General features: G+C 36.7%; 1 protein-coding gene across 1 annotated transcript in view; it reads left to right on the top strand.

Annotated features, from left to right (window-relative positions):
* The window catches only part of LOC107017561 (protein ILITYHIA), a 47,014-nt gene extending 21,102 nt beyond the window's left edge, over nt 1–25,912 (top strand). Inside the window, exons 27-59 of the mRNA XM_015217731.2 lie at nt 4,782–4,954; nt 5,851–5,928; nt 6,057–6,204; nt 6,827–6,949; nt 7,041–7,097; nt 7,188–7,298; nt 7,405–7,596; nt 7,674–7,847; nt 8,883–8,993; nt 9,088–9,157; nt 9,339–9,417; nt 9,641–9,743; nt 9,812–9,982; nt 10,079–10,201; nt 10,284–10,397; nt 11,074–11,180; nt 11,269–11,320; nt 11,408–11,514; nt 11,598–11,657; nt 11,743–11,857; nt 11,938–12,048; nt 12,134–12,271; nt 12,346–12,468; nt 12,595–12,666; nt 19,623–19,735; nt 19,903–20,061; nt 20,235–20,331; nt 20,422–20,604; nt 23,040–23,234; nt 23,821–24,000; nt 24,114–24,246; nt 24,542–24,620; nt 25,554–25,912. Coding sequence (XP_015073217.1) covers nt 4,782–4,954; nt 5,851–5,928; nt 6,057–6,204; nt 6,827–6,949; nt 7,041–7,097; nt 7,188–7,298; nt 7,405–7,596; nt 7,674–7,847; nt 8,883–8,993; nt 9,088–9,157; nt 9,339–9,417; nt 9,641–9,743; nt 9,812–9,982; nt 10,079–10,201; nt 10,284–10,397; nt 11,074–11,180; nt 11,269–11,320; nt 11,408–11,514; nt 11,598–11,657; nt 11,743–11,857; nt 11,938–12,048; nt 12,134–12,271; nt 12,346–12,468; nt 12,595–12,666; nt 19,623–19,735; nt 19,903–20,061; nt 20,235–20,331; nt 20,422–20,604; nt 23,040–23,234; nt 23,821–24,000; nt 24,114–24,246; nt 24,542–24,620; nt 25,554–25,596 — 3,894 coding nt within the window. The 3' untranslated portion in view covers nt 25,597–25,912. The remainder of the gene's footprint in view (nt 1–4,781; nt 4,955–5,850; nt 5,929–6,056; nt 6,205–6,826; nt 6,950–7,040; nt 7,098–7,187; nt 7,299–7,404; nt 7,597–7,673; nt 7,848–8,882; nt 8,994–9,087; nt 9,158–9,338; nt 9,418–9,640; nt 9,744–9,811; nt 9,983–10,078; nt 10,202–10,283; nt 10,398–11,073; nt 11,181–11,268; nt 11,321–11,407; nt 11,515–11,597; nt 11,658–11,742; nt 11,858–11,937; nt 12,049–12,133; nt 12,272–12,345; nt 12,469–12,594; nt 12,667–19,622; nt 19,736–19,902; nt 20,062–20,234; nt 20,332–20,421; nt 20,605–23,039; nt 23,235–23,820; nt 24,001–24,113; nt 24,247–24,541; nt 24,621–25,553) is intronic.
* Nucleotides 25,913–27,763: the final 1,851 nt, after the last annotated feature.

Genomic DNA, 27,763 nt, shown 5'->3' with positions numbered 1-27,763 from the left:
ACAATCTGTAGTTACTACACTCCTCGTTAACAGTCAAAAGTGTACTTTTGTTTACTGCCAGGCTACTTTGACTCTTCATAACGTACCTGTGTCAGAAGGATATGTTTTGGGTTTGGGTACCTCATCTAGATCTCACGGAATATGCCTTGAGCTGGCTAAAATTTGGATGTCTTACCAATTAAAAAAGGAGATGTGCATATACCCAACTCATATCCATGTCCATATCCATATTCGAGTCACGTATAATAGGTTAGCTGCATGGAATGATATATGTTGTATCCTAGTAAGTTGTGCAGCTTTACATCCCTCCTGTAGAAGGGTTCTTCCTTTTAGTGAAGCAAGTAAAAAGAACCATTGTGACAAATTGACAATATTCCGGAACCATCTGTTATCATTCTATAATTAGCATGAATCTTGCAGCGAGGCCTTTCAGTTCCATGATGAATAAAATCCAATATGATAATCCATGTGGCATTTTTGTTCCCTTTTCCTTCAGGCTATCGGTGTTCTGAGGTGGTAACTGGAGAATTGTTTGGTTAACTACAGACTCATTCTCATGCATTTACCATGCTAATCCCGATATTCCCTGGGGATATTTTGGAAGGAATTTTTTTTTTGGGAAACTGGTAAGGTTGAATTCTTCAGCATTAAGGGTATGCTGGCTACCTCCAAAAAGGAATAATTACAAATTTCCTATCAAATCTATAATCTGGTCTATATCATCTATACAAAGCTGTTTACTCCAAAAAGTGGAGATACTATACAATTCCATTTAACTTTGTGGATGGAATTGGATCTATCTTCAAAACATCTTCCATTTCTTTCTTTCTAGACTGACCACCATACACATGTTGGTATTAGCTTACACCATCTCTTTTGACTCTAACTGCCTCCCCTCCTTATCCGACAGCTCAACAGATCTGATGTATGTTCTGGCATTGTCCAGTTCATGCTTGTGATGTTGAGAAACAAATTCCAAATTTGAGCAGTAAACTTACAATGGAATCCAGGAAGAGATGGTTATTTGTTTCCCCTGTGAAGTTGCACAAAAAAGCACCTAGGAACCAGTTGTCTGCCTTTCTTTTGTAGAACTTCTTCTCTTAAACATGCTCTCGTTATCACTAACCAGGTGAAACACTTCACTTTTGTAGGAATGTCACTCTTCCAAACATAGTTCCAATTATACTTTGGGGCTCCTGTCATCCCCATTAGTCCTCTTTTGTAGGCATTGTTGACTGAGAAGACTCCATCCTTGCTATGTTTCCACAGGATCTTGTCTGTTGCTGTTGTAGTTATAATCATTCCAGCTAGTTTTTCCAGTAGCACTGCCACCCTCTCCACCTCCCAGTCATTAAGTAGTCTTCTTAAAGATATGTCCTATCCCTGTTCTGTCCAACAATCACTCACTCTAGCATCAGGGTTCTCACAGATTAGAAACAAATATGGAAAAAGTTCTTGAGAGAGGTTTGATCTATCCAACCATCTTTCCAAAATTTAGTTGAGTTTCCATTACCCACCTTAATATACATATTTCCTTCCATTTGTGGCCATAGGTTCCTGATTGTCCTCCATACCCCGACCCCATATGGTTCAGAGGTGATTTTTGTACACCAGGGATTTAGTTCTCCATATTTTGCGACAATAACCTTCTTCCAGAGAGCTGCATCTTCCTCAGTGTATCTCCATAGCCATTTCATCAAAAAGCTTTCATTTTGCAACCTCGAATATCTGATCCCTAAACCCCCTTTCTTTGCTAAGAAGAACATTCTTCCAATTGACCAAGTTATAACCCTTTACCTCCTTATTGTTTTTCCATGGGAAGTTCCTTCTAAGTTTGTCCAGTTTTTTCACCACCTTTGCTGAGATTGGAAACAAGGACATCACATAGGTTGGTAAAGAGTCCGGAACGGAGTTTATGAGGATCAATCTACCCCCTAGGGATAGGTGTTGTGCCTTCCATCTAGCAAGTTTCTTCTCTGTTTTCTCCAGAATACCATTCCATATCTACATTGTTTTGTGTTTGCTACCCAGGGGCATGCCCAAGTATATGGTAGGCAAATGCCCGACTTTGCATCCCAATATATTTGCTAGTTGCTGGATCTAAGGGACCTCATTTACCGGAAAGAGACTACTTTTTCCCCAATTTACTTTCAACCCTGAAACTGCTTCAAACAAAACCAAAATCACTCTGATGTAGCTAATTTGTTCTGCTGTAGGCTCACAAAAGATGCTAGTATCATCCGCATAGAGCAGATGACACACTTCTTTTTCTTCCCCACTCTATCTCCAACCTTAAAGCCTCTAATCCATCTTTTTTGAGTTGCAATCCTCAAATTTAACATGTTCGCTTGAACCCATTGAGTTGCATTTGCTTCCATATCTACCTTTTGTGAACTGATGTCCATCTGGAGTGGAACTGGTTCTGACTCTGCGTACATGATTTCCAAAGTGTCTGAAAAATCCGTCTCCTCCTGTCTTTGTTTTTGACTTTTGATAGCCTCGTCAATTATCAGAATCTCCCCATGATTTTGTTTTTCTAACCGATCCTTGTATGCTTTCTTTTTTCGCCTGCGCCGACCTTCTTCCTTTCCCTTCATGCAAAACTCAACCTCCTTATTCCCATCAAAAATGACAAAATTACTCACCTCCAAGTTGTTCCGCACTTGAATGGCTTCAGTGGAAGGTTCTGTGAATGACATTTTAAACTCTATTGGGCTTGAATGAATATCTTCAGAGATAGTGGCTGAAGGTTGTGTTGTATTTAGATCAATGGGCTTCTCAGAAGCGAGCCCAATAGAGTTTGGCCCATAAGTAATTGAATCCCTTTCCGTTCTTAAATCTGTACCACATGTAAATTCACTGGGACCCGCATATGGGTCCTGCAAATTCAAAAAACACTCATGCCCAGGCACATGCCTACTGCTGCTAGCTACTCCTTTCCCTTTTCCTGATATATTGATATCCAATGTATTTTCCCCTTCTGCACATCCCCTATTTTTTTGTAAAGTCATTGTCCTCTAGTCAGAACTGTGAAAAGATCTGAACTCCAGTTCCCTCTCTCCTCTTTGGTTCAAAATCTCCTCCTCTTTCTTTTTCCAGTAAAGTGCCGGCAGCTCACACCAAATCGGTGAGTATACAAAGTCTCCGTCAGCCGCTTCAATTTCCATAGGGATGCTGTCCCTCGGTCCGCTTACCCTGATCTGAGCCCATCTTAGATGATTTTTCAGCTCAGTTTCTTCAGTTTCCAGCCAGTCTCCACATCTATCCCCTATCTCACATAGCTTTTAAGTTTGTTCTTTTTTGTTGAGAAAGTTGACGTTTATTGACAAAATATATCTGTACTAATTACATCAGGGGTTTAAAGTTAGCAAAACCAAATATATCTATCACCTATAATCCTCCTAAACTATCTAAAAGTGAGTAATATCCTCCACTTTTCTGGTGAGTACATAGTTACATAAAAAATAAAAGGTTATATGGCAATTCAATTTCATGCTCTGGAAAGTAGTTACATAAAAAATAAAAGGTTATATGGCAATTCAATTTCATGCTCTGGAAAGGGATGCTCTTGTTTCAAAACATCTCTTTCCTTCCATATTGTCCACCAGATGCAAGCAGGGACAATCTTTTCCATCTCTCCTTATGGTCCGACATGTTTCCTTCTATATTCCATCCTGTCAGGGCTTCTGATGTATCCTTGGCATGGACCAACTGATACCCCTCAAGTTAAAAAACACATTCCACAGTTTCAGTGTCACTCTACAGTGAATGACGAGAAGGTTTGTTGTCTCTATTTCTCTATCACTAAAAAAACACCTGGAACATAATTTGCTTCCCCTTTCATTAGATTGTCCTGAGTTAGTACTGCTTGCCTGGCTACCAACCAGGTGAAACAAGCCACCTTGTGGGGTATCTTAACTTTCCATATCATCTTCCAAGGCCGTGATAAGAGCATTGCAGCTGGCCTATAAGGTGTCTGTAACCTGATTTTGTTGTGGATTTCCCATTTTTGGCTCTCAACCATTGTAGACTGTCTTCATTTGTGTTAAGGCTATTGGCCTGCTCTAAAGAATTGAAGAAATCTGTGAGTTTGTCTATTTCCCAGTCATTTCCATCCTTGGTTGTCCCTGACATCTGCTACTGCTGCCTCCTCCTGTTGGTTCAGATTGTAGATCACAGGGTACACCTGTTTCAAGGGGTATTACCCAACCCACACATCATTCCAGAATGATATCCTTCTTCCGTTTCCTATTTCAATCCTTGAATTTTTCCATATTTAAGCCACTGCATCCTGATTGTTTTCCATAAACCTACCTCATTAGGGCTTGTAGCTTCCTTAGTGATCCATAGGTCTTCCATTGTATATCTGGAAGCTATAACATCTTTCCACAAATCCTGTTCTCCAGAGACAAACCTCCATAGCCACTTCAAGATAAGACTTTGGTTCTGTACTTTTTCCTCCTTTTTTGTTGTTGATGACAGCATCCCACTTCACCAAGTGATACTTTTAAGCTTTTAAGTTTGTTTTGTAATTCAACTTTCTCTAGCATTCTCTCTCCTTGTTCTGTACTGGATAAAGTCCTGGAAATATAAATTACTAATTTGTGTCCTAGTTCTGTTTCCATTTTGACTTTTGTTTCTTCCAGATTGGTTCTCTGATATTTTGCTTCCTTAGTCATTTCTATTTCTTTCTGCTGTTATAAATATTTTTTTGTTAGTTTATACCTAATTTGCAAGCTGAAACTGGATTCTTTTTTTGCTCATCTCTTCTCTTGCACCAGGAGGATGCACCATCTCTGGTTTCTAGGCTTTTGGATCAGCTAATGAAGAGTGAAAAATACGGAGAGCGTCGTGGTGCAGCATTTGGACTTGCAGGGCTGGTTAAGGGATTCGGAATATCTTGCCTGAAGAAATATGGCATTGTAGCAGCACTACATGAAGGTTTTGCTGACAGGTTAGTCTTCTGGCATGTTTCAATCACTCTAAATTAGAGGTCGATTTACTCTTGTGATTTCAAAAATAAAAATAAAAAACCTTCTCAAAAAAGTTACCCTGTGATTTGACACAGTGGTTTTCTGTTCTTTTCCAAGGATTTGATGAAATGTCATGAATAACAACCCGGTTAAGGCATTATATAATGGAATTAGTGAGAAGAACTCATTCTTCTATTTACCTTTATCTTTATGCGCTAGACATTTTTGAAGTGAAATTTCCAGGTTATGGGCTTTTATATCAATGGTAATTATTAAAAATATTCTGTATGCCTTTGTAGCTCGATTATGTGCTTTTGCTTATGCCTTAAAAATGTAAATGGATGAATGTTTGTAGGCTTGTTTTTTCAATTGAATCTCCCTGTCTTCACCTGCCCGCAACAAGGAAAAAGGGGAAAAGTGATGTTATCTTTCAGCTTGTCACCTCTTTTCTTTATAGTTGCTACTAAAGTTCGAGCTCTGAACTTTAGAAGACTATTTCATGAAATGTCTACATCTATTAGCTGTGTTCAGACCATAGTTATACGTTTCTAATATGACCTGTGAGCTGTTCATGCAGTTATCGAATTGTACATTAGTATTGAAAAGAATTGGACCTAATAGAGAGGAATGGATAAATAGGACTCATACACCCGATCCCAACTAATGTGGGATCGAGGTGTAGTGTATGTTTCTGTCATAGTGTAGAATTTCAGGTCATTTCTTGCTTGGCATTTCAGCTAGAAATAGTTGACATCCAACATTGTTTTGATTGATATGGCTTTGTCATGGGGTTGCTAAATTCATTATATTTCAATAACTGCACCTCTCTACATATGAAAGTTTCTCCTTCCAGGATCTGAATGATGTTTTTTTGCAGGAATTCGGCTAAGAGCCGTGAAGGAGCACTGCTTGCATTTGAATGCTTCTGTGAGAAGCTTGGGAAGTTGTTTGAACCGTATGTCTTATGTTTATATTTCTTTTATCCAGAAATCATATAAATGAAATGCTTATCCTTGTTGTAATTTGAATTTGGATTTGGAATTAATCAGCTTTGTTTCACCTGTCTCCCCGTTTTTCCTTCAGGTATGTAATTCAAATGTTACCGTTCCTCTTGGTTTCTTTCTCTGATCCAGTGGTTGCAGTGCGTGATGCTGCTGAATGTGCTGCTCGGGCAATGATGTCTCAGCTTAGTGCTCAAGGAGTGAAATTAATTCTTCCATCACTTTTAAAGGTTCTTACTTTTAGCTTTTCCCCTGTACCTTACTGAATGCAGTTGACTCTATCCATACTTTATTTGTTCGGTGATGTGGTTAACTGGATGATGGAGTAATCTTGCACAGTGTTGTTTATGCACACTTATAGAGTACTCTTACAAGTAATGCTCAAAATTCTTTTCCAGTGTACATCTATCTAGGAGTTTCATTTAGTTTATTGGGACTCTTAGAGATGGGAATAATTTTGAGAATGCTCTTCCGATGATGAGAAGTTGTTGCACAGTGGGTCACGTTGGTTAGCCTTTGAGGACTGTTTGGTTGCGTAGGAATAGAAAACTGTAACCTTAATGCACCCTTGCTCTTTTTTTTTTTGAAGAATAAGTGCAGCGTTTTAGAAGCATATTGTAGGTTTTTATTAACTTTTGGCATCTGTGCATTTCTCTGAAAAGACACAATTGGATCCTGAGTTCTGTTGAAAAACCTATATGGATCTAAAATGGCCAGAAAAACTTTGATATTCTGCTGCAGTTGATGTGTCCGTTATTAAATGTTTTCCCATGTGTTTCGGAATCACTCTACTCATTATTAGTTAGCCTTCATTACATGAGACCTATGTTTACAATTATTTTTCTGCGTCAGGGCCTTGAAGATAAGGCTTGGAGAACCAAGCAGAGTAGTGTACAACTTCTTGGTGCCATGGCCTATTGTGCTCCACAACAATTGTCGCAGTGTCTCCCTAAGATTGTGCCCAAGTTAACTGAGGTTTGTCCTACTGCCTGCAAACTTGTACTTGTGTCTTTGACTATAGTGCGGTACTAGTCTCGGTTTCTTACCGCTGTGTAATACTGTACAGGTGCTTACTGACACTCATCCCAAGGTTCAATCAGCTGGACAGACAGCTCTTCAACAGGTTAAACTATTGCATAGATCAAATTTCTCTTACTTTCCGTGTTCTACTTCGTGCCATTTATTGTTTAGTATTATCTTTTGTTGAGTATAGGTTGGGAGTGTTATAAAGAACCCTGAGATATCTGCACTTGTCCCTACTCTTCTAATGGGTCTTTCAGATCCTAATGAGTATACAAAATACTCCCTTGATATTCTCCTCCAGGTAAATATGTTTACTGATAACATGTTATCTGGTTTCTATGTACCTATATTGGATGGGAAATCTGGTTTCCATGTACTCTCTGACAAGCTGATTCAAATTCTTTCAGACAACCTTTGTGAATTCAATTGATGCTCCTTCTCTGGCGCTGCTAGTACCAATTGTACACCGAGGGCTTCGTGAAAGGAGCGCTGAGACTAAGAAGAAAGCTGCACAAATTGCTGGAAATATGTGTTCATTAGTGACTGAGCCTAAGGACATGATACCCTACATAGGACTACTGCTCCCTGAAGTTAAGAAGGTACATCTGAAAATAATTGCAGTAACATTTATGGTTAGTGCAAAAGTTGACTCAACATTATTTTCACACGATTTCAGGTACTTGTAGATCCAATTCCTGAAGTTCGATCTGTTGCTGCAAGAGCTATTGGTTCTCTTATACGGGGTATGGGAGAAGAAAATTTCCCAGACCTGGTACCTTGGTTGTTGGATACTTTGAAGTCTGATGGAAACAATGTTGAGCGTTCTGGGGCAGCACAGGGACTTAGTGAGGTATAATTATCTCACCCCGTGTGACTTGGTTACACCTCTCTGTCTCTCTCTCTCTCTCTCTCTGTCTCTCTGTGTCTCTGTCTCTCTCTCTGTCTCTCTATCTCTTCTCTCTCTCTCTCTCTGTCTCTCTCTCTCTCTCTCTCTGTCTCTCTCTCTCTCTGTCTCTCTGTCTCTCTCTCTGTCTCTCTGTCTCTCTCTCTGTCTCTCTCTCTCTCTCTCGCTCTCTCTCTCTCTCTCTCTCTCTCTATCTATCTATCTATCTCTCTATCTATCTATCTATCTATCTCTCTATCTCTCTATCTATCTCTCTATCTATCTCTATCTCTATCTCTATCTCTATCTATCTATCTATTTATCTATCTATCTATCTATCTATCTATCTATCTATCTATCTATCTATCTATCTATCTATCTATCTATCTATCTATCTATTATGTTTACAAGAATCTATCACTGGGATTTGTGGGTGGGGTGGGGGTGAGTATCTATCTATTATGTTTACAAGAATCTATCACTGGGATTTGTGGGTGGGGTGGGGGTGAGGCTCAAGCCTTTTCACTTGAATATATTTTGGATATTAATTCTAAGTTAGCATTATCATTGTCTCTTACCTTTGCTCCTTTGTCAAGAGGTAATATAATAGATCTTTTTCGGACTTTAGAGGAGTTCTTTCAATATTGGCGCCAAGATTAAGGTTTTATGCTGTATGCAAACTTTGCTTGCCCTCTTGCATCTAGTTCAGCTCGGTGATTTAACTTTAAAATTAGTTATTGACATTGTTTGCATATAATAAGTTGAAATGGCTTTTGGGTATCTTTCTCTTGTTGGCTCTGCTTGTTTCAAATTTGGCTGTTGTGGAGTGAGGGCCAAGAAACAACAATTAACAAGCGCGGAAACCTTTTGTGCATCATTAAGGAGTTTTGGGGCTGGTGGGTGGGTCCGGAACCAGTAACAAAGAATGGAGACTCGGTTTTTGAGCTGCTTAAGGTTCTCGTTTTCACATTCAACCTACAAGTGTTTTTTCCTCTTTCCCAGGTATTGGCTGCATTAGGAATGGAGTACTTTGAGAACATACTTCCTGATATAGTACGAAATTGTTCTCATCAAAAGGCATCAGTACGTGATGGGCACTTGGCACTCTTTAGGGTAAGAACTTTTTTAAGAAAGTTTGTGTCCAGAAAGATGGATAACTTCCTACTTTTGTATATTTTCTCATATGGGATTATATGGCTACTTGTAGTATCTGCCAAGATCTTTAGGTGTGCAATTCCAGAACTATTTGCAGCAAGTTCTTCCAGCTATCTTAGATGGTAAATTTCTCTCTCTCACTCTATCTCTCTTACAAACAGGTGCAAACACTCACACAGAGATGAACAAAAACAGCATTCTTTTTTTTTAGTTGGAAGAAACTGTTGAAGTATTATGAGGGACAGTCTTTTATGTTAACTAGCATTGAGTGATTCCTTGAATTAACAATTTATTTTACAATAGGTTTGGCCGATGAGAATGAATCTGTGCGTGAAGCAGCACTCAGCGCTGGGCACGTTCTGGTGGAGCACTACGCAACTACGTATGCCTTCTTTGTCATCTTCCACATCTAGTTTTAAGTTAGTCTCCTTAGTTTGCTTTTGGGGTCCTGTCAATGGCTATGAATGTAGTGCTATGATATTAATTGATGTATACACAATGGAAGAGGCTATCTTGAAGTGAATAAGAATGCTGTTATGATTACAGTTTGAACTATAATTGATATGCTGACCATTTTGTTACTCAATGATCTTCTTTGGTTCCAGATCTTTGCCTCTGCTTCTTCCGGCTGTGGAAGAAGGTATTTTCAATGATAACTGGCGTATCAGGCAGAGTTCTGTAGAGTTGCTGGGTGACCTTCTGTTCAAGGTATGTGTTGCACTTCAGCATCATACTGTAGGATGAAGTAGGTTTATTAATGTATTATTTTCTTCTAGGTTGCTGGAACATCTGGAAAAGCACATCTTGAGGGTGGTAGTGATGATGAAGGTGCCAGTACTGAGGCTCAAGGACGAGCTATTATTGAGGTACTCGGGAGGGACAAGCGTAATGAAATCCTTGCTGCATTGTATATGGTCCGAACTGATGTCAGCATAACCGTACGCCAGGTACTATGGGATACTTCAATCATAGTGCTAGACTTGTTTTGAGATGCTGTATAGTAATGAATTAACTTCAATTACTCTGTATTTTCTTTTTCTCAGGCTGCTTTGCATGTTTGGAAGACCATTGTTGCAAATACTCCGAAAACGTTGAAGGAGATAATGCCTGTACTGATGAGCACATTGATAAGTTCTCTAGCGTCTTCATCCTCTGAAAGGAGACAGGTATGCTGTTACCCTTGTTTGTGGTAAACAAAAATGTATTCAGTAGTTCTGGGATAAGAATTCTGTGGTCTGAAATTTGCAGGTTGCTGGACGAGCACTCGGTGAGCTTGTTAGGAAGCTTGGAGAAAGAGTCCTTCCTTTGATTATCCCAATATTGTCACGGGGTCTAAAAGATCCAAATCCAAGTAGAAGACAAGTGAGTACTTTACTTCTTCTGTATGCTTCTAGGTGTTTTCTGTAATTTATCTGCATGTTGTCAGTCTTAGAGTACTTCATGTTAATCTTCGTTCATCTATCCAAATTGGGAGTTATAGTTTCATTGCGAACAGAGTTAAGGTATATCTTAGTGAGATAACATTGTACAGCTGAAGCGTATTTGGGGGGTGATGATTTTCAGAACAAATTATATGATTGAGCTTCTTTGTTAGAAATGTTCTGGAAGTCTTGTTAATAGAAAAGAGCTAACAACTTTTGCTTAAGCTCTCTGTGAGCCCTTTTGTCTATTCTGTAATTCTGCATCTTAAAAAAATTCACATTTTTTGTATAGGCAGTTTATATGCTTAAATTCCCGAATTTGTTGCTCGACTTCTTCACTAACGTTGTAGTGATACAATATAGTCATGACTTCATGGTGACTGAAGCGTCTATCATTCTATCTTGATAGGGTGGATAACTAGTCTTATTTATACTGTTCCAAACAAAAGGGGTCAGAAATGGCTCTGCAACTACAAAAAAGTCTCATCCTTTTGCCTTCATTAAACACAGTCTTACGGCTTACCTTCACACTTGCAATCACAATGTACCAATAAGACGTAGTTTGTTTCCACTTCTCATTTTTCTTTTCTTCCTACCTTTAATACTTCTAATTTCAGGGTGTCTGCATCGGTCTAAGTGAAGTAATGGCCAGTGCTGGCAGGAGTCAATTGTTGAGTTATATGGATGAGCTTATCCCCACGATTCGGACAGCACTTTGTGATAGGTGTGGTATCTTTTGTTTATATTACTATGAAAATAGCACTTTTTTGCATTTCCATTCCAAAGTAATTCTTTGGTTCTTTATTCAACAGTATGGGCGAGGTTCGGGAATCAGCAGGCCTGGCATTTAGTACTCTTTACAAGGTAAACCCTCAGATCTAGCCAATCATTGATATATTTTACTGAGAACTTCTCAACACTAATCTTCGCATCTGGTGATTTATAACATAGAATGCTGGAATGCAAGCAATCGATGAGATTGTTCCAACACTTCTTCATGCACTGGAGGATGAGGATACCTCAGATACTGCTCTGGATGGCTTAAAACAAATTCTGAGGTAGGCTACCGTATGTCTAGTTTAGACATGTTTCTCTGTATGATCTTATCTTTTTGTCCTAAATTTATTGTTACATTTTTCAGTGTCAGGACCACAGCTGTGCTGCCACACATCCTCCCAAAGCTGGTTCATCTTCCACTTTCGTACGTATATATGCTTTCTTCTTCCAATAGATTTTTTGTTTTGTGGTTTTGCAGTACTCACCATAATATCTGTGCATACCTACAGTGCCTTCAACGCACATGCTTTGGGAGCTTTAGCGGAAGTTGCAGGACCTGGTCTTGGTGCCCACCTTAGTACTATCCTTCCTGCTTTACTGAATGCAATGGGTTATACCGACATGGTATGCCTCCTCACTATCGTGTGCATTCATTTCTGTAGTTTTCACATTCGTTTTGTCATTTTCAATGGTTTAATATACAGGAAATTCAAAGTTTAGCAAAGAAGGCAGCAGAAACTGTTGTGTCAGTTATTGATGAAGAAGGCATGGAGTCTTTGTTGTCTGAACTACTGAAAGGAGTTGGGGATACTAAGGCATGCTCTTCCTTTATACTCTTGCTTTTGTAACTCATTTATTCTTATTCTTTTCTCTTATGCTGCTTTATACTTGTAATTCCAGGCATCGATTAGACGAAGTTCAGCATATCTTATCGGGTACCTGTTCAAAAATAGCGACTTATATCTTGGTGATGAAGCTCCAAACATGATATCCAGCCTCATTATATTGCTTAGTGATCCAGATTCTGATACTGTGGTGGTAATGTCAGGGTCACTTCATTTCCTTAGAATGTTAATTTGTTTGGTTTGGTTATCTTACCACTTATTTGACAGGTTGCATGGCAAGCTTTGTCTAATGTTGTTAGTTCAGTACCTAAAGAGGTTCTTCCAACATATATCAAGTTGGTTCGTGATGCTGTATCTACTTCAAGAGATAAGGAGCGTAGAAAGAAAAAGGTATCAATTTTCTGTATTTCAGACTTCTGTGATTTATGTTTAAAAGCATTAAGCATGCATATCACATTGTTAAGTCGTTTGGTGAGTCTATATGTTGAGATTTTGATGTTCTTAATGAACATGTAGGGAGGACCAGTTCTTATACCTGGATTTTGTCTTCCGAAAGCTCTTCAGCCAGTGCTTCCTGTTTTTCTGCAGGTATTCCAGCTTATTATTATAATAATTGTCATTAAAATTACTAGTATTATTATTGTTATCATTATTATTATTATTATCATTATTATTCTTAATAAGCTATTCCAGCTTCTCTTTTCGTAGATTCACGATAGATGTCGTGATTTTCTTTTGATGGGTGATTTCGGGGTCTTGAGTTAAGTTGAAAGTTGTTAGAGATGAAAAATTCTTCTCGAAGTACATCGGAATGCCAGTCTTCAAGTTTAACATATTTATATGTTTTGTGTATGAGTATGCTGTGGTGGGCATTTCAGAGTTGATTATATTTTTTGTTGTTCTATAAAAAGAATCATTGTCCTGTGCATGTGTGATAGGACCACTCTGCTGGAAAAGTTACAATTTTTGGTCAGTTATGAGATCTGATCGTGTCTATAAATTTCAACTTTGTCGTGTGCCATACAGCTGAACTATGACGCCTTGTACGTTGGACCAGTGCTTTGTCTGATCTGATTATAAATTTTCAGTTCTTGTTACATCATTCTTAATGAACTTTTCTTTTGGACACATAACCCATTCGTATTTTCTTGAATCAGCCTTTTCCTTTCCCTTAGTATGGAAAGTTTTCTTTTTAATTTTTTTGGAGAGAGAGAAGAAAGACAACATGGAGATGGAACAAAAATGTATTCCAAAGCTTTGAGGCTGCTTTATCAGTTTTCAACATGATGCCTAATTTTCATTGCTAGACTAGAGTATGTTGCATATTCCACTATATCATGCATGAGGCCAATGTTATTAAAGTAATGGTTTTCAAACAGTGAAACAAGATGTTGCCTTTTTGGGAGCTGATATTTTCTTTCTTTTGTAATCTGTGCATCTGCTTGATGCTTTGTTAATGACATTTTTCTTACTTCATCAAAAAAAAAAAAAACAATGAAACAAGATGCAGTATAGGCAGGGGAGTTGCTGCACAAGAGTGACGTCACAGGGCACTTAGGTGTGAGCTGTGGTTTGCATGAGTGCCGTCTTCAAGATTCTGACATAAAATAATTAATGTAGTAGAAAAAGCAGTATATATAGTATTAAGGAAATGTTACCATGAATATGTATCAATTGCTAATAGGAAGTTTGTTCATCTGAACTAGAAGTTTTAGAATTGATTTTTTTCACATTATTTATAAAATTAAAGTTGCACTTGGGTGATAATATTTTTTTACACCATATATTTCACTCAAATGTGGTTCCTAGTCTTCTTTGCATATAGTTATTTGTGTCTAAACACTAAACAGTATTTTTTTTGTATTACACGTGTGGTATTTTTCTCCCCCTTCTGTGGCTTTGCTCCCTAAATGTTTAATTGGATTTAAAAGCCTAGGAGATGATCTCGTTTCATTGTTACCTTTTGCAATGCAGCATGACACTCATCCAAATTTCTGACCTTGTCATTGCTGTCGGATTTACAATGCAAATATACATGTCTCTACCAGAATAAAATATTGAAATATGATTGTTGCCAGGAGGAATTATAGGCAAATTTCTTAAATTACTGAAATTGTGGCAATCTAATCTTTATCCAAACAATCAATGAAATGGTTGTGATTGAATAAAGCTAAAAGAAAATAAATAGTTTATTAGCTCAAACAGAAGACATCTTTGATGTTCTAGATTGTTTGTAGGCAACATATATAGTTTTGAGCTTTTGATAGATTGAAATACTTTGAAGGGGAACTGCACTTTTGGTTGTAGTATAACTGTTGATATATATAGAGTTAGGTTACCAGTTTCAAAACAAAACAAAAAATAAATAGTAGAGCAAACCTAAGGAGTAAATCACAATAAAAACTTACCAGTTTCAAAACAAAAGAAGAAGATAAATAGTAGAGCAAACCTAAGGATTAAATTACAATAAAAACTATGTTTTTTTTTTTTGATAAAGTAATTAAATGATATTAGAAAGCATCAAGAAGATGCGAAGTTACAAAAGCACCGCGTGCAAGAAAGCTGCTCCAAACAGAAAATATGGAGCTAGCTTGGCAAAAAATTGTGAAACAGTCAATAGGAACCCTACTACTCTACTGTACTATAGATTGGGAACTAACAAAATCCCAAAGGTTATCCACACTGTTTACATTGGCAAAAAGTGCCAGCTAAATAAACTAACTAGACTTTGGGCTTTAAGAGTGCATAAAGAGGTTGATATTCCATTAAAGCATCTGTTGTTTTTCTTTCCATATGCTCCAAAAAATGGCTGCTGGGATCATTCTCCAGATCTTTCTGATGGATTTGTCAACTTTCCACAGTATCCAGCTGGCATTAGCATCCTTCATGTTGTAGGGCATTACCCATTGTAGGCCAAGCATAGAGTAGAAATAATACCATAAAAACTATGTTCAATTGCCTACTTTTTTTTCTTTGAAAATGTTATCCCTGCTCACTTGTCATCATTTCCCATGTCAAGTCACCTGTTTTTTGGATCTTTAATGTACTCCTACTTGCTTTTAATAGCATTGGTTGTTGATTTGGAGTTCACAATTTTTGCAAACTAAACTTCTTATTCCAAATGAATCCATCTTATCTATCTAACAGCATATTTTTTGGTGGACGTTAAAGTAAGTAAGATGCTTCAAGAACTAACTCTACTATGAATGTTTATGGTTTGCAAGTATATTCGTACCTTACTAGATAAATATGATCACAAGGTATTGAATATTTGGATCTTTATGTACTCCTTAATTTTAATAGCATTGGTTGTTATTTTGGAGTTCAAAATTTTTGCAAAATAAATACTTGTTCCAAATGAATACATCTTAACTATCCAATAGCCTATATTCTGTTGAATGCTAAAGTAGGCAAGTAAGATGCTTTATGAACTAACTCTACTATGAATGTTTATGGTTTGCAAGTATATTCGTACATTAATAGATAATGATAACAGGGTTGAGTCTGAGGTTTAAATCCAAAGTTGTTTCCCAAGTTTCTTTGATTACCCAATTAAACAATAGGTAGCCATCAATTAGAAGTTTAACGAACAAAATTGACTAAATAATACGTTAGATTCAGATATACTAAGAAAGCAAGGGAAATGTGGAGGAGGTAATAGGGGGGAGGTGATTGCTGCAGTTAAAAACTTCCATGAAAGGTGTGTTTTTGAAAAAAGTTTCAACTTTTCCTATGTGGCTTTGATTCCTAAGAAGATGTGAGCATCAGCCTAAGATCATCTTCAAAATGCTAACTGAGAGGCTCATAAAGTTTATGCACAAACTGGTGGACACTCAACAGTTCACCTTTATCAAAGGAAAGCAGATAATGGAAGCCATCCTTATGGCAAATGAATTTGTGGACTCTAGAGTCAGAAGCAATGCACCTGCAAGTTAGATATACAAAAAGCTTATGACCATCTTAATTGGATGTTTTTGTTGGAGACCCTCTTTAAAAGAGGTTTTGGTGCTAGATGGTTAAGATGGATGAGGTGTTGTATAAGCTCAAACTTCAATGAAGTTCTCAGTCCTTGTCAATGGTTCCCCTACAAGATTTTTCTCAGATTTTTTTTCTCTTCACAGCGAGGTTTAAGACAAGGAGACCCCTCATCTCCTTTCCTTTTCATCATTGCTATGTAGGGTCTAAATGATATGTTGAAAAATGAAAACTACTCTAGAAATTAGTTGGTCAAAGGGATTCAGAGTATGAAACATGGTAGGATCTTAGGAGATTACCCATAGAGTACAATGCTGATGACACGCTAATCTTTTGTGAGGCTAACAGAGAACAACTCGTGATTCTCAGGGTGATTTTTTTACTTTTTAAGCAATATTAGGGCTACACATGGAACAAAAGCTTCTTGTATCTAGTTACGAGGTCTTTATTTTAACTTCATTGGCTAGGACTCTTAGTGGAAGAATTGGGGAGCTACCAACTATCTATCTAGGTATACCTCTGTGAGCTAAGAGCAGGTCTATAGATATTTGAAATGGGGTGGTAGAGAAATGTAAGAAAAGATTGGTGAACTGGAAGAGTCTATACCTCTCTCTTTGGGGAAAAGATTAACACTCTATTAATAGTGTCTTGGATTCCATACCTACTTATCGGTATGTTATGAATCTTAACAAAAAGATTGATTCACAGGCGATATATGAATTAGCTTGTTAAAGGGAGGCTGAAACCTTAGAGTTCATTAAAAGAGAGAACTTCGATCTCTTCAGCTCTTCAAAGGGAGACTGAAACCTTTGAGCTTAATGGAAGAGAACTCTAATCTCCTATTTTTTTGCTGAAAAATGACTTACCAATTTATTCATCAAAAGCCCCTTTAAATAGGAGTCTTATCACATCAATAGAGAGTCTAATTCTTATGGAAGTAGGAGACCTAACTCCTATTCCAAACTAGTAACTATAACTTATCCTAATCCTTGTGAACTATGAAACATAAATCCTATTCTAGAATTATAAAGCAACTAAAAATATAGTTAAATACTCCCTCCTTTTTAAAAAGAATGACCTAGTTTGACTTGAAACAAATTTTAAGAAAAGAAAGAAGACTTTTTAATCTTGTGGTTCTAAAGTAAAGTTATGGTACCAAAATGTCCTTTAATTTTGTGGTCTTAAATGTCACGTGGAAAGTTAAAGTTATAGTGTTGCCAAAAAAAGAAAATGGGTCATTCTTTTTTAAACAGACTAAAAAGAAAATAGGGTCATTCTTTTTGGAACAGAGAGTACTTAATTTATGGGCTTTCAACGTATCCACAACATTATTCCCCCCCCCCCCCCCTCCCCTCTTACATTGAATGAGCTTGTCCTCAAGCTCGAATTTCACGACAATCATTTAGAAAATCTGGATCAGTTCAACTTATCCAATTTCATCCCTAGCTTGAAGTTGACATTGATAAACTTTGACTCTAAGCATGACTAATTCACCCATCAGGTTTCTATTTTCATGAGGTCCAAATCGCTGAAATTCTTTCGAACTCACTGGGCCTTTCGTTTGTTAAGTTGATAATATCATAATGTTGCTAGCCCGAGCATGTGAAATCCAACCACACCAATCTTTTTTGCTTTAGTTGTGTGTTGATTTTTTTTTCAAAAAATTGTTCACAGCGATGTGCTCGAATTAATGGGTTATTGGTGTCGTTATAAGTAGGTGGTTCGTTGCCTTTTGTAGCAGGAATAATTGTTGATTTGCTAGTTGTATGAGCACTATTTGACTCAGGTTTGTGGGTTGCTGGTTTTGTGAAGTTAATTTCCAATCTAGACAATTGTTCTTGGGCACTACTTGACTCAGGTTTTTGGGTTGCTGGTTTGTGGAGTCAATCCCCAATTTAGACAATTGTTTTTGGATGACTTGGATAATTTTTTCGTTGAGGCTTTGTTCCATTGTTGTAATTTTAGAGTCCATTAGATTTTTGTAATGGTATGTTCTCCTTGAAATCGAGAACTAATCTCATCTCTCATTGTGTTAGGTTCTGATACCAAATTGTTATGAATCTTTAGGGAGGAAAGGATCGGTTCACTGGGCGATATATAAATCTGCTCGTTAAAGGGAGGATGAAACATTAGAGTTCATTTTAAGAGAGAGAACTAAGATCTCTTCAATCTTCAAAGGGAGACTGAAACCTTAGAGTTCAATGGAAAAGAGAACTCTAATCTCCTGCTTTTTGCTGAAAAATGACTTAACGGTTTATTCATCAAAAGCCTTTTCAAATAGGAGTCTTATTTACCATCAATAGGGAAGTCTACTTCTTTTTAAAGTAGGAGACCTAAATCCTATTCCAAACTAATAATTACTCCCTCCGTCCCATTTTATGTGGCACCATTTCCTTTTTGGTCAGTCTCAAAAAGAATGTCACATTTCCTTATATGGTAAGTATTTAAAGGTACAATTCCTCTTTTACACTTGTTGGTCCCACTTAGTTATAAATAGTACTCTAATACATTTATGAGAAGAGAGAAAAGTGAGTCCACTTTTGAAGGACAATTTGGTAAACAATTCAAAGTCTTCATTTATTTCTTAAACTACGTGCCGGGTCAAATGGTGCCTTAAAATGGGACGGAGGGAGTATAACTTAACCTAATCCTTATGAAACTATGAAATATAAATCCTATTCTAGAATAATAAGTAAAGAAACTAAAAATATAATTAAATGCTTAATTTAAGGACTTCCAACGCATCCACAACAGGGTTATTGAGAGACTTGATGCTCTTAAGGAGAAATTTCCTTTGAGCAGGAACAGTGAAACCCAGAAATTCCACTTGGTGAAGTCGGATGCACTGATTGGGAGTAAACAAGTAGGAAGTCTGGGGTAAGAAATTTAAAAACCTAGAACCAATGCCTAACGATGAAGTGGCTCTGGAAATTTGCATATAGTGAACATACATTGAAGAGGTAGTCCAGCTGAAATATGAAATGGAAGATCTTTGGACCACAGAAAGGGTCACTAGCACTTATTGAATCAGCCGTGTCGCCTTTCGCCATCTAAACCACTGGTGTTGAACATCATGATACCAAGATAAGAAGAAGAGAGAATGACTAAATTGGAGAGTAACCCGAGCTTTGTTCCTTCAATACTCTTTTCTCTTAGTTCCTTCTCCAAAACCAATTAGCGGTTTCTTGTTATTCATTTATACGTTATGTCTTAATGGTGAAACTGAAAAATTATCCCAGCAGACTGGCGTGAGGCATCAACCTTACATTGTAATTGATGCAAGGCCTCTGTTTAATTCTGCTCTGTTGCTTAGTAGTGGTGTAGATTTGTTAGGCTCACTGTAAATAATCTCTTCTTTATTTTGCTTTCTTGCTCCCTTATTGAAGGTTGCCAACATATCCTTAATGTTGAGGAATACAATCTTTACCGGTTTCAAAAAAAAATAAAATACTGGTGATTATAGTGGTAAAAAATTGTAGTAACCTCCTAATGGTCTTTTGTGGTACTTTTGTTTTTGCATTGCTCCCTGGACTTTCTCTATTCAGTGTGATTTTCTTTTTAACCTACAGGGTCTGATAAGTGGATCCGCAGAACTAAGGGAGCAAGCAGCTTTAGGTCTTGGGGAGTTAATTGAAGTGACAGGCGAGAAAACACTTAAGGAGTTTGTGATTCCTATCACAGGGTATGCACCACGGTGTACTAACACAACTTTTGTACCAGCATAAAGAAGTTCATATAGCCAAGATATTAGGATGATTATATTTTGTCTCTTCTAGATTTTATAGTCTCATTCTCTCTAAAGTTACACAGCATATGCTTAACTTCTTTACAATATGCTTTCAATTGCAGGCCCTTGATTCGTATTATAGGTGACAGATTTCCTTGGCAAGTAAAGAGTGCAATTCTGTCGACTCTGAGCATCATAATTCGAAGGGGAGGAATAGCCCTAAAGCCCTTTCTTCCCCAGCTTCAAACAACATTTGTCAAGTGCCTACAGGATAATACAAGGTTGGTTCTCTAAGGTTTACCTTGTTTGGCTGGTAGATGGGGAAATGATGTGTTGTAAACATAATGCCGCTGTGCCCTGTTTTCTCATTCTTCCCATGCCAGTTGCTTCTTGAAGCGATAGCTTCAGTATTTTGTTACTTTTATTCCCTGGGCTTATGTAAATACTATTACAGGACAATACGATCAAGCGCTGCTCTTGCGCTTGGGAAGCTTAGTGCTCTCAGTACCAGGGTTGATCCTTTAGTTGGTGATCTGTTATCTGGTGTGCAGGTCATATTTGTACTTATTCTTCTTCTCTACTGTCACACTTTATCTCTTACTAAGAAGCAGTATTGATTCCATTATGTTTTTTGTCAACAGACATCTGATACGGGAATTCGTGAGGCTACTCTAACTGCTTTGAAAGGTGTGATTAAGCATGCTGGTGAAAGTGTCAGCTCTGCTTCTAGAACACGTGTCTACACCCTACTGAAGGATCTAATACACAATGATGATGACCAGATAAGAAATTCTGCTGCAAGTATACTGGGAATTGTTTCACAGGTTAGGATCATTCTACCCAGGAAATATTTCTTCTCCTGTATATCCGATTTTGTTTCCTGCATTTAGCAGGTTTTTCCTTATCACTGAGGTGCTTGGTAAAAGTTATTTGGTAATTTATTTGATGGGGATTTTTGCTCAAAATAGAGCAGGTTGTAGATCATGAAGATTGTAACTTTCTTTAAAATGGGTTGGTATCTAACTCATTTAAAAATGGGTTAAAACGAATAATACCCATATTACCGATTTAAAAGTGGGTAGTTAAATGGATAAAATGGGTAAAAGATGTATATTGGTAAGGGGGTTGGTAAGGGGTAGGGGTGGGTTGGTAATTGTTTTTAAAAAAGTTTAATGGAAAAAAAAAATTTTGTTAATTTTTTTTTGGATTGGATGGTTATAAAAAGTTTTTTTTAAAAAAAAATTAATGGAAAAAATTTAAATTTTATTAATTTTTTTTTTGGATGGAATGTGTGTGGGTGGGGGGTGGGGGGTGTTAAATATTTTTGATTTTTTTAAAAATATTGATAGAAAAAAATTTAAAATTTTGTTAATTTGTTTTTGGGATGGGGTGTGGGGGTGGTAATTTCTTTTACATTTTTTTGGTATAGGGCGGGTAGTGGGTGGAGTGAAGCCATAAGAAAAAGTCAAATTTTTTTTTTGTTTTTAAAGTTTTTAACAAGATTTGGGTAAATATGGATACCCATATTAGATACCCATATTATCCATTAGGTAACTCGCTTTTACCCATTTAAAATGTGAGTCGAGTAATTTATCCATTCCTAATTAACTGGTTTTTGACGATTCATATTCGACTCGACTTGCTCATTTGCCACTCTACCCCTTCTTACATTTCTGTTGGTTTTTAGTAAGAATGTCTTCTTTTCATGGAGACACTTTGGTTGGAGATTGTTAATTATGGTATAGTTGGATAGTATAGGTATGAGAATATTGAAATAAGGTATTATTAGATAGTCTAGATATGAGAATATTTTCCTAATCCCTTTAATTAAGTAGTTAGGATATTATGTAATATTTTTTTAGTTTATTTCCTTGTTTATATTATCTGTAACAGCTATTTAATCCCATCAACTTGAGGAAATGATCAATCAATTCAATTCTCAGTATCTCTTCGTCTTCTTTTCTTCTTCTAATTTCTCATGGTATCAGAGTAGGGTCCGTCTCACTAGATGTTGGGACCCCCAAAATCAAAAATGTCCATGCACCAGATGCTAAATATTGGGTGTGAGGTGGGGTGTTAAAGAATGACAAAAGTTCCAAATCGGTGGTTAATGAGATGGGTGGATTCCTTATAAGGTTTGGGCAATCCTCCTACCTTTGAGGTGTGAGTGCGGCCTAAGACCTAATTCAACAGAGATATTGTTTTCCCACTCAAATGCATATTGCTTTTTCCTCTTTCTCATATTCACATTGCTTTCATTCCAGGAATTCACCATTGGTGATCTAATTCTCTTTCTCAAATTTCCTTTTCTTTTAGAGCTTGAAAAATAGATAGGCAAGTGATCTTGCAAACCTGTTAGCTTCTATTATGTAGTAAAGTAATATTTAAAACTACTATTTCCAATTGTTGGGTAATCTGCATATGGAGGGATTTTTTACATGGTAGTCTTTTTTGAACGTTGTAAATGTTATATCTTGACATTCAATGCTTTTTCCCCTTATCCTTTTCATCGCCGATCAGTGTGCAGATTCAAGGCCTTTGATCTATTAGAGGCTATCAGTAGTGACCTGTTAATATAATAAACGAATATTTTACTGATGTTGCATTTGTAGTTCTTTTTTACGGTTGGTGTGAACTTTCTAAAATAACAACTAAGCTTTCAGTACCAAGACATTTCCGATTGGCTGTTTGAGCCTGAGATTGTCTGAGCTATGTGATGAAAGTTTAGGGGCATTTAACTTTGTAGATTTAACTATTAAAGTCTAGGGGATTTGTTTCAAAGGATTCTTTGTTAAGCTGAGACTGATGCATCTGTATAGGTAGACCAGCGGAAAATGTTTCAGATAAAGTTGTGTTGCTGAATTAATGGGCTTCTTTCATAACATCAGCTTAACTAAGCTAAGTTCTTGTAGATCTGTTTGTCTTCTTATTCACAGACCAATAGTAGTATAATTAATGTCTCATGTCAGAATAAGAAAAGAATAAGAAGTGAGGGAAAATATCTTATTAAAAAAACAAATAAATGAGGGAAAACATGATTCTAGATTGCTGCTGAGTCAAACCTTGCTCACTTAAGGTTTTATAGTCTTTCTTGAAACAGAATCTGGATGTACAGCTAATTATATACGACATTTGAGAGACAATGAAATCATTAACCAAATTCTTTATTAGATTGATTTGATTCTCAGGCAGTCTCATGGACCTAAAACTGTGTTATTGAGATTCTTGTGATTTATCCTGTTTTTTTATTATTCTACAGTACCTGGAAGATGGACAAGTTGTTGAATTACTTGATGGGCTGTCAAAATCAGCTTCATCATCTAATTGGTTCTCAAGGCATGGAGCAGTACTTACTATTTGTTCAATTCTTAAGCACAATCCTGATATAATTTGTGCTTCTTCGTCATTCCCATTGATTGTAAAGTGCCTCAAAATCACCTTAAATGATGAAAAGGTACGCCTGACGTATAACACTTTGCTATAAAACTTGAATTTGTTTTGTGAAAAAATTGCTTTATTCCGATTGCCGTAGAAACTTAATAATGTTGCTTGATCCAATCCCTGGTAGCAAAAATAATTCTACTTTGTATTTCCTTTACTGAAGGGAATGTGTTTGAACTGAAAATCAATGGTTTGGTGCTTTTTTTCTTTCCATTAACTAAATCAATGATTCAGTGTCATAGTCCAACAGAAACATTTAAAGGTCTTCCTTTTTATATCTGAATCATTTCTTTCTGAATTCTGATTGAGATACTTCTCTATTTTTCATTTTCTGTACGTCAAACATCCAAATATCTGAAGCATCTCTTTCTGATTGAGATACGTCTCTGTTTTTTCAATTTTCTGTACATCAAACATCCATGAGAGGATTCAGATTTATTATCTTATTATATTATCTTTACATTTTTAAAGTTTTATTCTGGAGAGTAAATTGCGGAGGCAAGCAATGAAACTGGAACTGTGTTGCCAGAGTAATTTTTCAGAAAGAGTGGAAGTAAATCTGATGTTTTTTTATTTGTGATTGCTTCTTCATTTGTTAGTTTCCTGTTCGTGAAACATCAACGAGAGCTTTGGGATTGCTTTTATGTCAACAAATTCAGAGTGATCCCTCAAATGCTACTTCACATGTGGAAACACTGGGATCCATTGTGTTGGCTATGCAGGATGATTCAAGTGAAGTCAGAAGACGGGCCTTATCTGCATTGAAGGCAGTTTCAAAAGTTCGTGCTTCTGAAATATACAAAATAACCTACATACATCATAAGATCAGATGTACACGTCAGTAGACTCGATATTTTTTTTTATATTAACGTTGGCGTTTTCTGTTATACAGGCCAATCCTGGTGCCATTGCCATCCATGTTTCAAAATTTGGCCCTGTACTGGCTGACTGTTTGAAGGATGGAAATACACCCGTGAGACTTGCTGCAGAGAGATGTGCCCTGCATGCCTTTCAATTGGCAAAAGGTATTAACTTTGTATCTTCTATCCTGTTGCATCTTAACATTCTGCTTCTAGTATAAATCTCTTCAATTTTGTACTTGGCCGTTTGTGTTTGTTGTCCTTATTATGCTACTTCTGGTACCTTTGTTTTTACTTGTGCATTTGCCAATTCTGTTGTAATGCTTAGAAAGCTGCTTCTAGTGCTTGCTAACCCTCTAATGCTTAGAAAGCTGCTTCTAGTGCTTGCTAATCCTCTTCAATATTATAGTCCTCTGGTTTTGGTATGGGAAGCGCCTAACTGTTCCTTTCTTGTTGGCAGGTACAGAAAATGTTCAAGCTGCACAGAAGTTTATTACAGGATTGGATGCTAGACGAATAGCAAAGCTCCCTGAACACAGGTGAAGTGTTTTTAATTACTCCAGATCTGTTGCTTACTATTTGCATATTGTTTGCCTCTGACAAATTTGTTTGTTGATTTATGGTTTAATGTCATACCATTCACTAGTACTACATTCTATCACAGATTCTCTTCAGCTTCTTCTTTACCCATTTACTGTCACTTTTGTTGTTACTACTTTCTGTGGTCTCCTGCATGAGATTGAATTACCAAACATCAGTAAACTACTTTAAATCACTATGGAAGATACTCTACCATTAAATTAGTACACCATTTGAGAAATTAATAATGCAATTCTTTACTCAGTTGCATACAAATCAATATAACAGTCCTTGTGTTTTTGGGGTAGGTTTAAATTATTCCCTTAAATATACTCCTGAATAATTATGATCCTTAAGCCGAGAGTGGGACTTTTGGTCTCCGCAGATAGATTTAAGGGGATGTGTGGAAAAAGATTGTATAGCAACACCGGAAAAGTCCCGTCAAATCTCAGAAAAAGCACCTCAACAAGACATCTACTTTTTCTCTTTCTGCACACCGTTCACCAGATGAAAATCGTTCCACATTGCATCTGGTAGACTGGAGATAGATAGGAGATGTTGTGAAGTTGAGTCCAATTCCATTCATAAAGTTAAATGGTGTTGCTGAACTGTGCACGGTTCAAAACCGGTGGTAATGGTCATGCTGCTGTACGCTTTTTCCACCTGATTGTAAAGCTTTCAGTCCACAGCATCATTTGAACTCGTGAGTACACGTTACCAACACATCATTCGCAGCACTTCCAACTGAACCAAATCCCTGGGGGCATTTAGTATATCTTTTATCTTGTTAGCTGCTTTATATTGTGCACTTTCAGCATCAATTTCATTTTCTTGTATTTGGGCAGCTGTGATTTCAACTGACCCATCATATTCTAACTGTATTCATGTTGCAGTGATGAGAGTGGAGATAGCGATAATGATGCCTCAAGTGGCTGATGAGCTTATTGTAAAGCACTTTTTTGCCTTCAAAGTAGTTATCGTCAAGGTCGGTGAGGCACGTTAGAAGTGGAAGTTTTGCTTGAGATTTTATATTTATAGTAACCATCACATACATATAGATGCCTAGACAAATAAGGATGAGTTTGATATCTGCCAAATTTTTGACTACGGGTAGATTGTGCTTCCCATATCTTTTGTAATTGTGTATTATTGAGATTGAATAGCCTTTGAGAAAGGCAGGGAACTCACATTCATGTATAAATTTTGTAAATTTTCTCCACATATAGGAAATTACTGTTTTTATTTACATCGAGATAGTACTCATTTTCCTTTCAGTGATAGCCATTGTTCTACAAAACATGCCACTTTGATACCCGTTTCCCGAAAAAGAGATATGATCATAACAATACATGTTGCGTTTAAATTATGTATCTTAATCATTCATTCATTTGTATGGTCTGTATTGTTGGATTTCCCTTTTTAATCAGTAGATTGATAGTATAGTAGTAAAAATGCTAAAGTTGGTATCTTGCAAGATTATCACTCTATTGAGGTCATATTACCTATAATAGAATGAAGTATTTGTGTGCATTATTGGCCAATCATTGGTTGAAGGCTTGAAACTAAGGATGCTAACACCATGAGTAGCATTTGCTACTCTCTCTGTGCTTTCCATTTGAAAATAATGATGATCAGCCCATTATATTGCTAATCATACATAATAGTGGGAATGTAATCACCTAAGAGATTATTACTCTTTTGGTGCTGAGATGGAGGAATTTTTTATTTTATTTTTTTAATGTTCGGTTGATTAAAAAATTTGAAAACATTCTCTAAGAAAATATGTTTCTTAACAATGATTCTACAAGCGACATTCTATCAATAACCATTGGAAGTCTCATCATTTACGGACAATAGTGTCATATGAAATGCAACTGAAGCAAGTTGATTCATTATTTGGGAGCATTACCAAGGCATGGCTAATTCATAGATCTTTGGGCTTTGATGATACAATCAATATTATTGAGAAAGTGGGAATTTTACTACAGGTGAACAATGAATAGAGAAGTTAATAACGTAAATGTTGGACAACTCAACATCATAATTTTACAATAAATATTTATCACAATCAAAAAATTGAGTGTGATGACACTTGTCTTATCTCATTAAGATAGATCATAACTAACCTTCAACAAGGGAAAATGTGAAAGTAAGAAAGGAATTAAAAACGCCATCTTTCCCAAAATATGGTGGCAAGTACAAGCTTTTATGTAATATAATAGATTCAAAACATGATATAAGCACGTAAAACTCATAATATAACGCCATCTTCCCCCAAATATGGTGTCACGTGTACAAGTCTTTAAGTAATACAATAGATTCAATGATATGCAAGTCTGAAGGTGTACAATACTAGAATAGTAGAAAGACATAATCAAGAGTATGTGATAGTTGTCGAGATGCTAGCAGCAAAGGTAAGCCTCAGAGGAAAATGCAAGAGGAATGATCAAGACGATTCAGGCTCGTAATCTACACAAGTGTAGAAAAGTACCAAACAACAACAATATTAAACAAGCATCTCTAGCTAACCCTAAACAAAGTAATACCAAACACAAGTATCTTGACACACCTTCCAAACCTCCACACACTATAACCTGCACAAAAAATAGTTTATTCCAACCTAAAAGTTTCACAAGTAATAGAGTAGCATAAAACATGTAATACACCATAATTCGCACATCAGAGTATTCATAACATTATCACAATCTTTCAGATTCAAACAAACAGGGGCAGACCCATCTTATGTCAATGGGTGTCTATCGACACTGTCATGTTGAATTTTTTTAGTTTTATATATAATACTAAAAATAATATTAGTGACATTGCTTGGACAAGTGAGCTTATTGGCTCGTTGATTTGCAGGGCGAATGGAACTATCATTCTTTGCAGGATGACCGAGTTTGAATCTCACGGAGGCCGAATTTGGCTTTTATTTTCGGGAAATTTTTAGAGAAAAGTTTAATATCAGAAGGTTTCAAACCGCTAAACTTCTATTCTTGGTCAAATTAGGCTAAAATAAAGTAGCTGAATTAGACATTGTTTATATCAATTATTTATTATTTATTTATTTTAAAGTTGGCATCGCTAACGATGAATCTTATGT

The sequence above is a fragment of the Solanum pennellii genome, chromosome 4 (genome assembly GCF_001406875.1).
Source record: "Solanum pennellii chromosome 4, SPENNV200".
Classification (NCBI taxonomy): domain Eukaryota; kingdom Viridiplantae; phylum Streptophyta; class Magnoliopsida; order Solanales; family Solanaceae; genus Solanum; species Solanum pennellii.
Note: the sequence above shows the minus strand (reverse complement) of the source record. Positions and strands in the feature narration are given on the sequence as shown.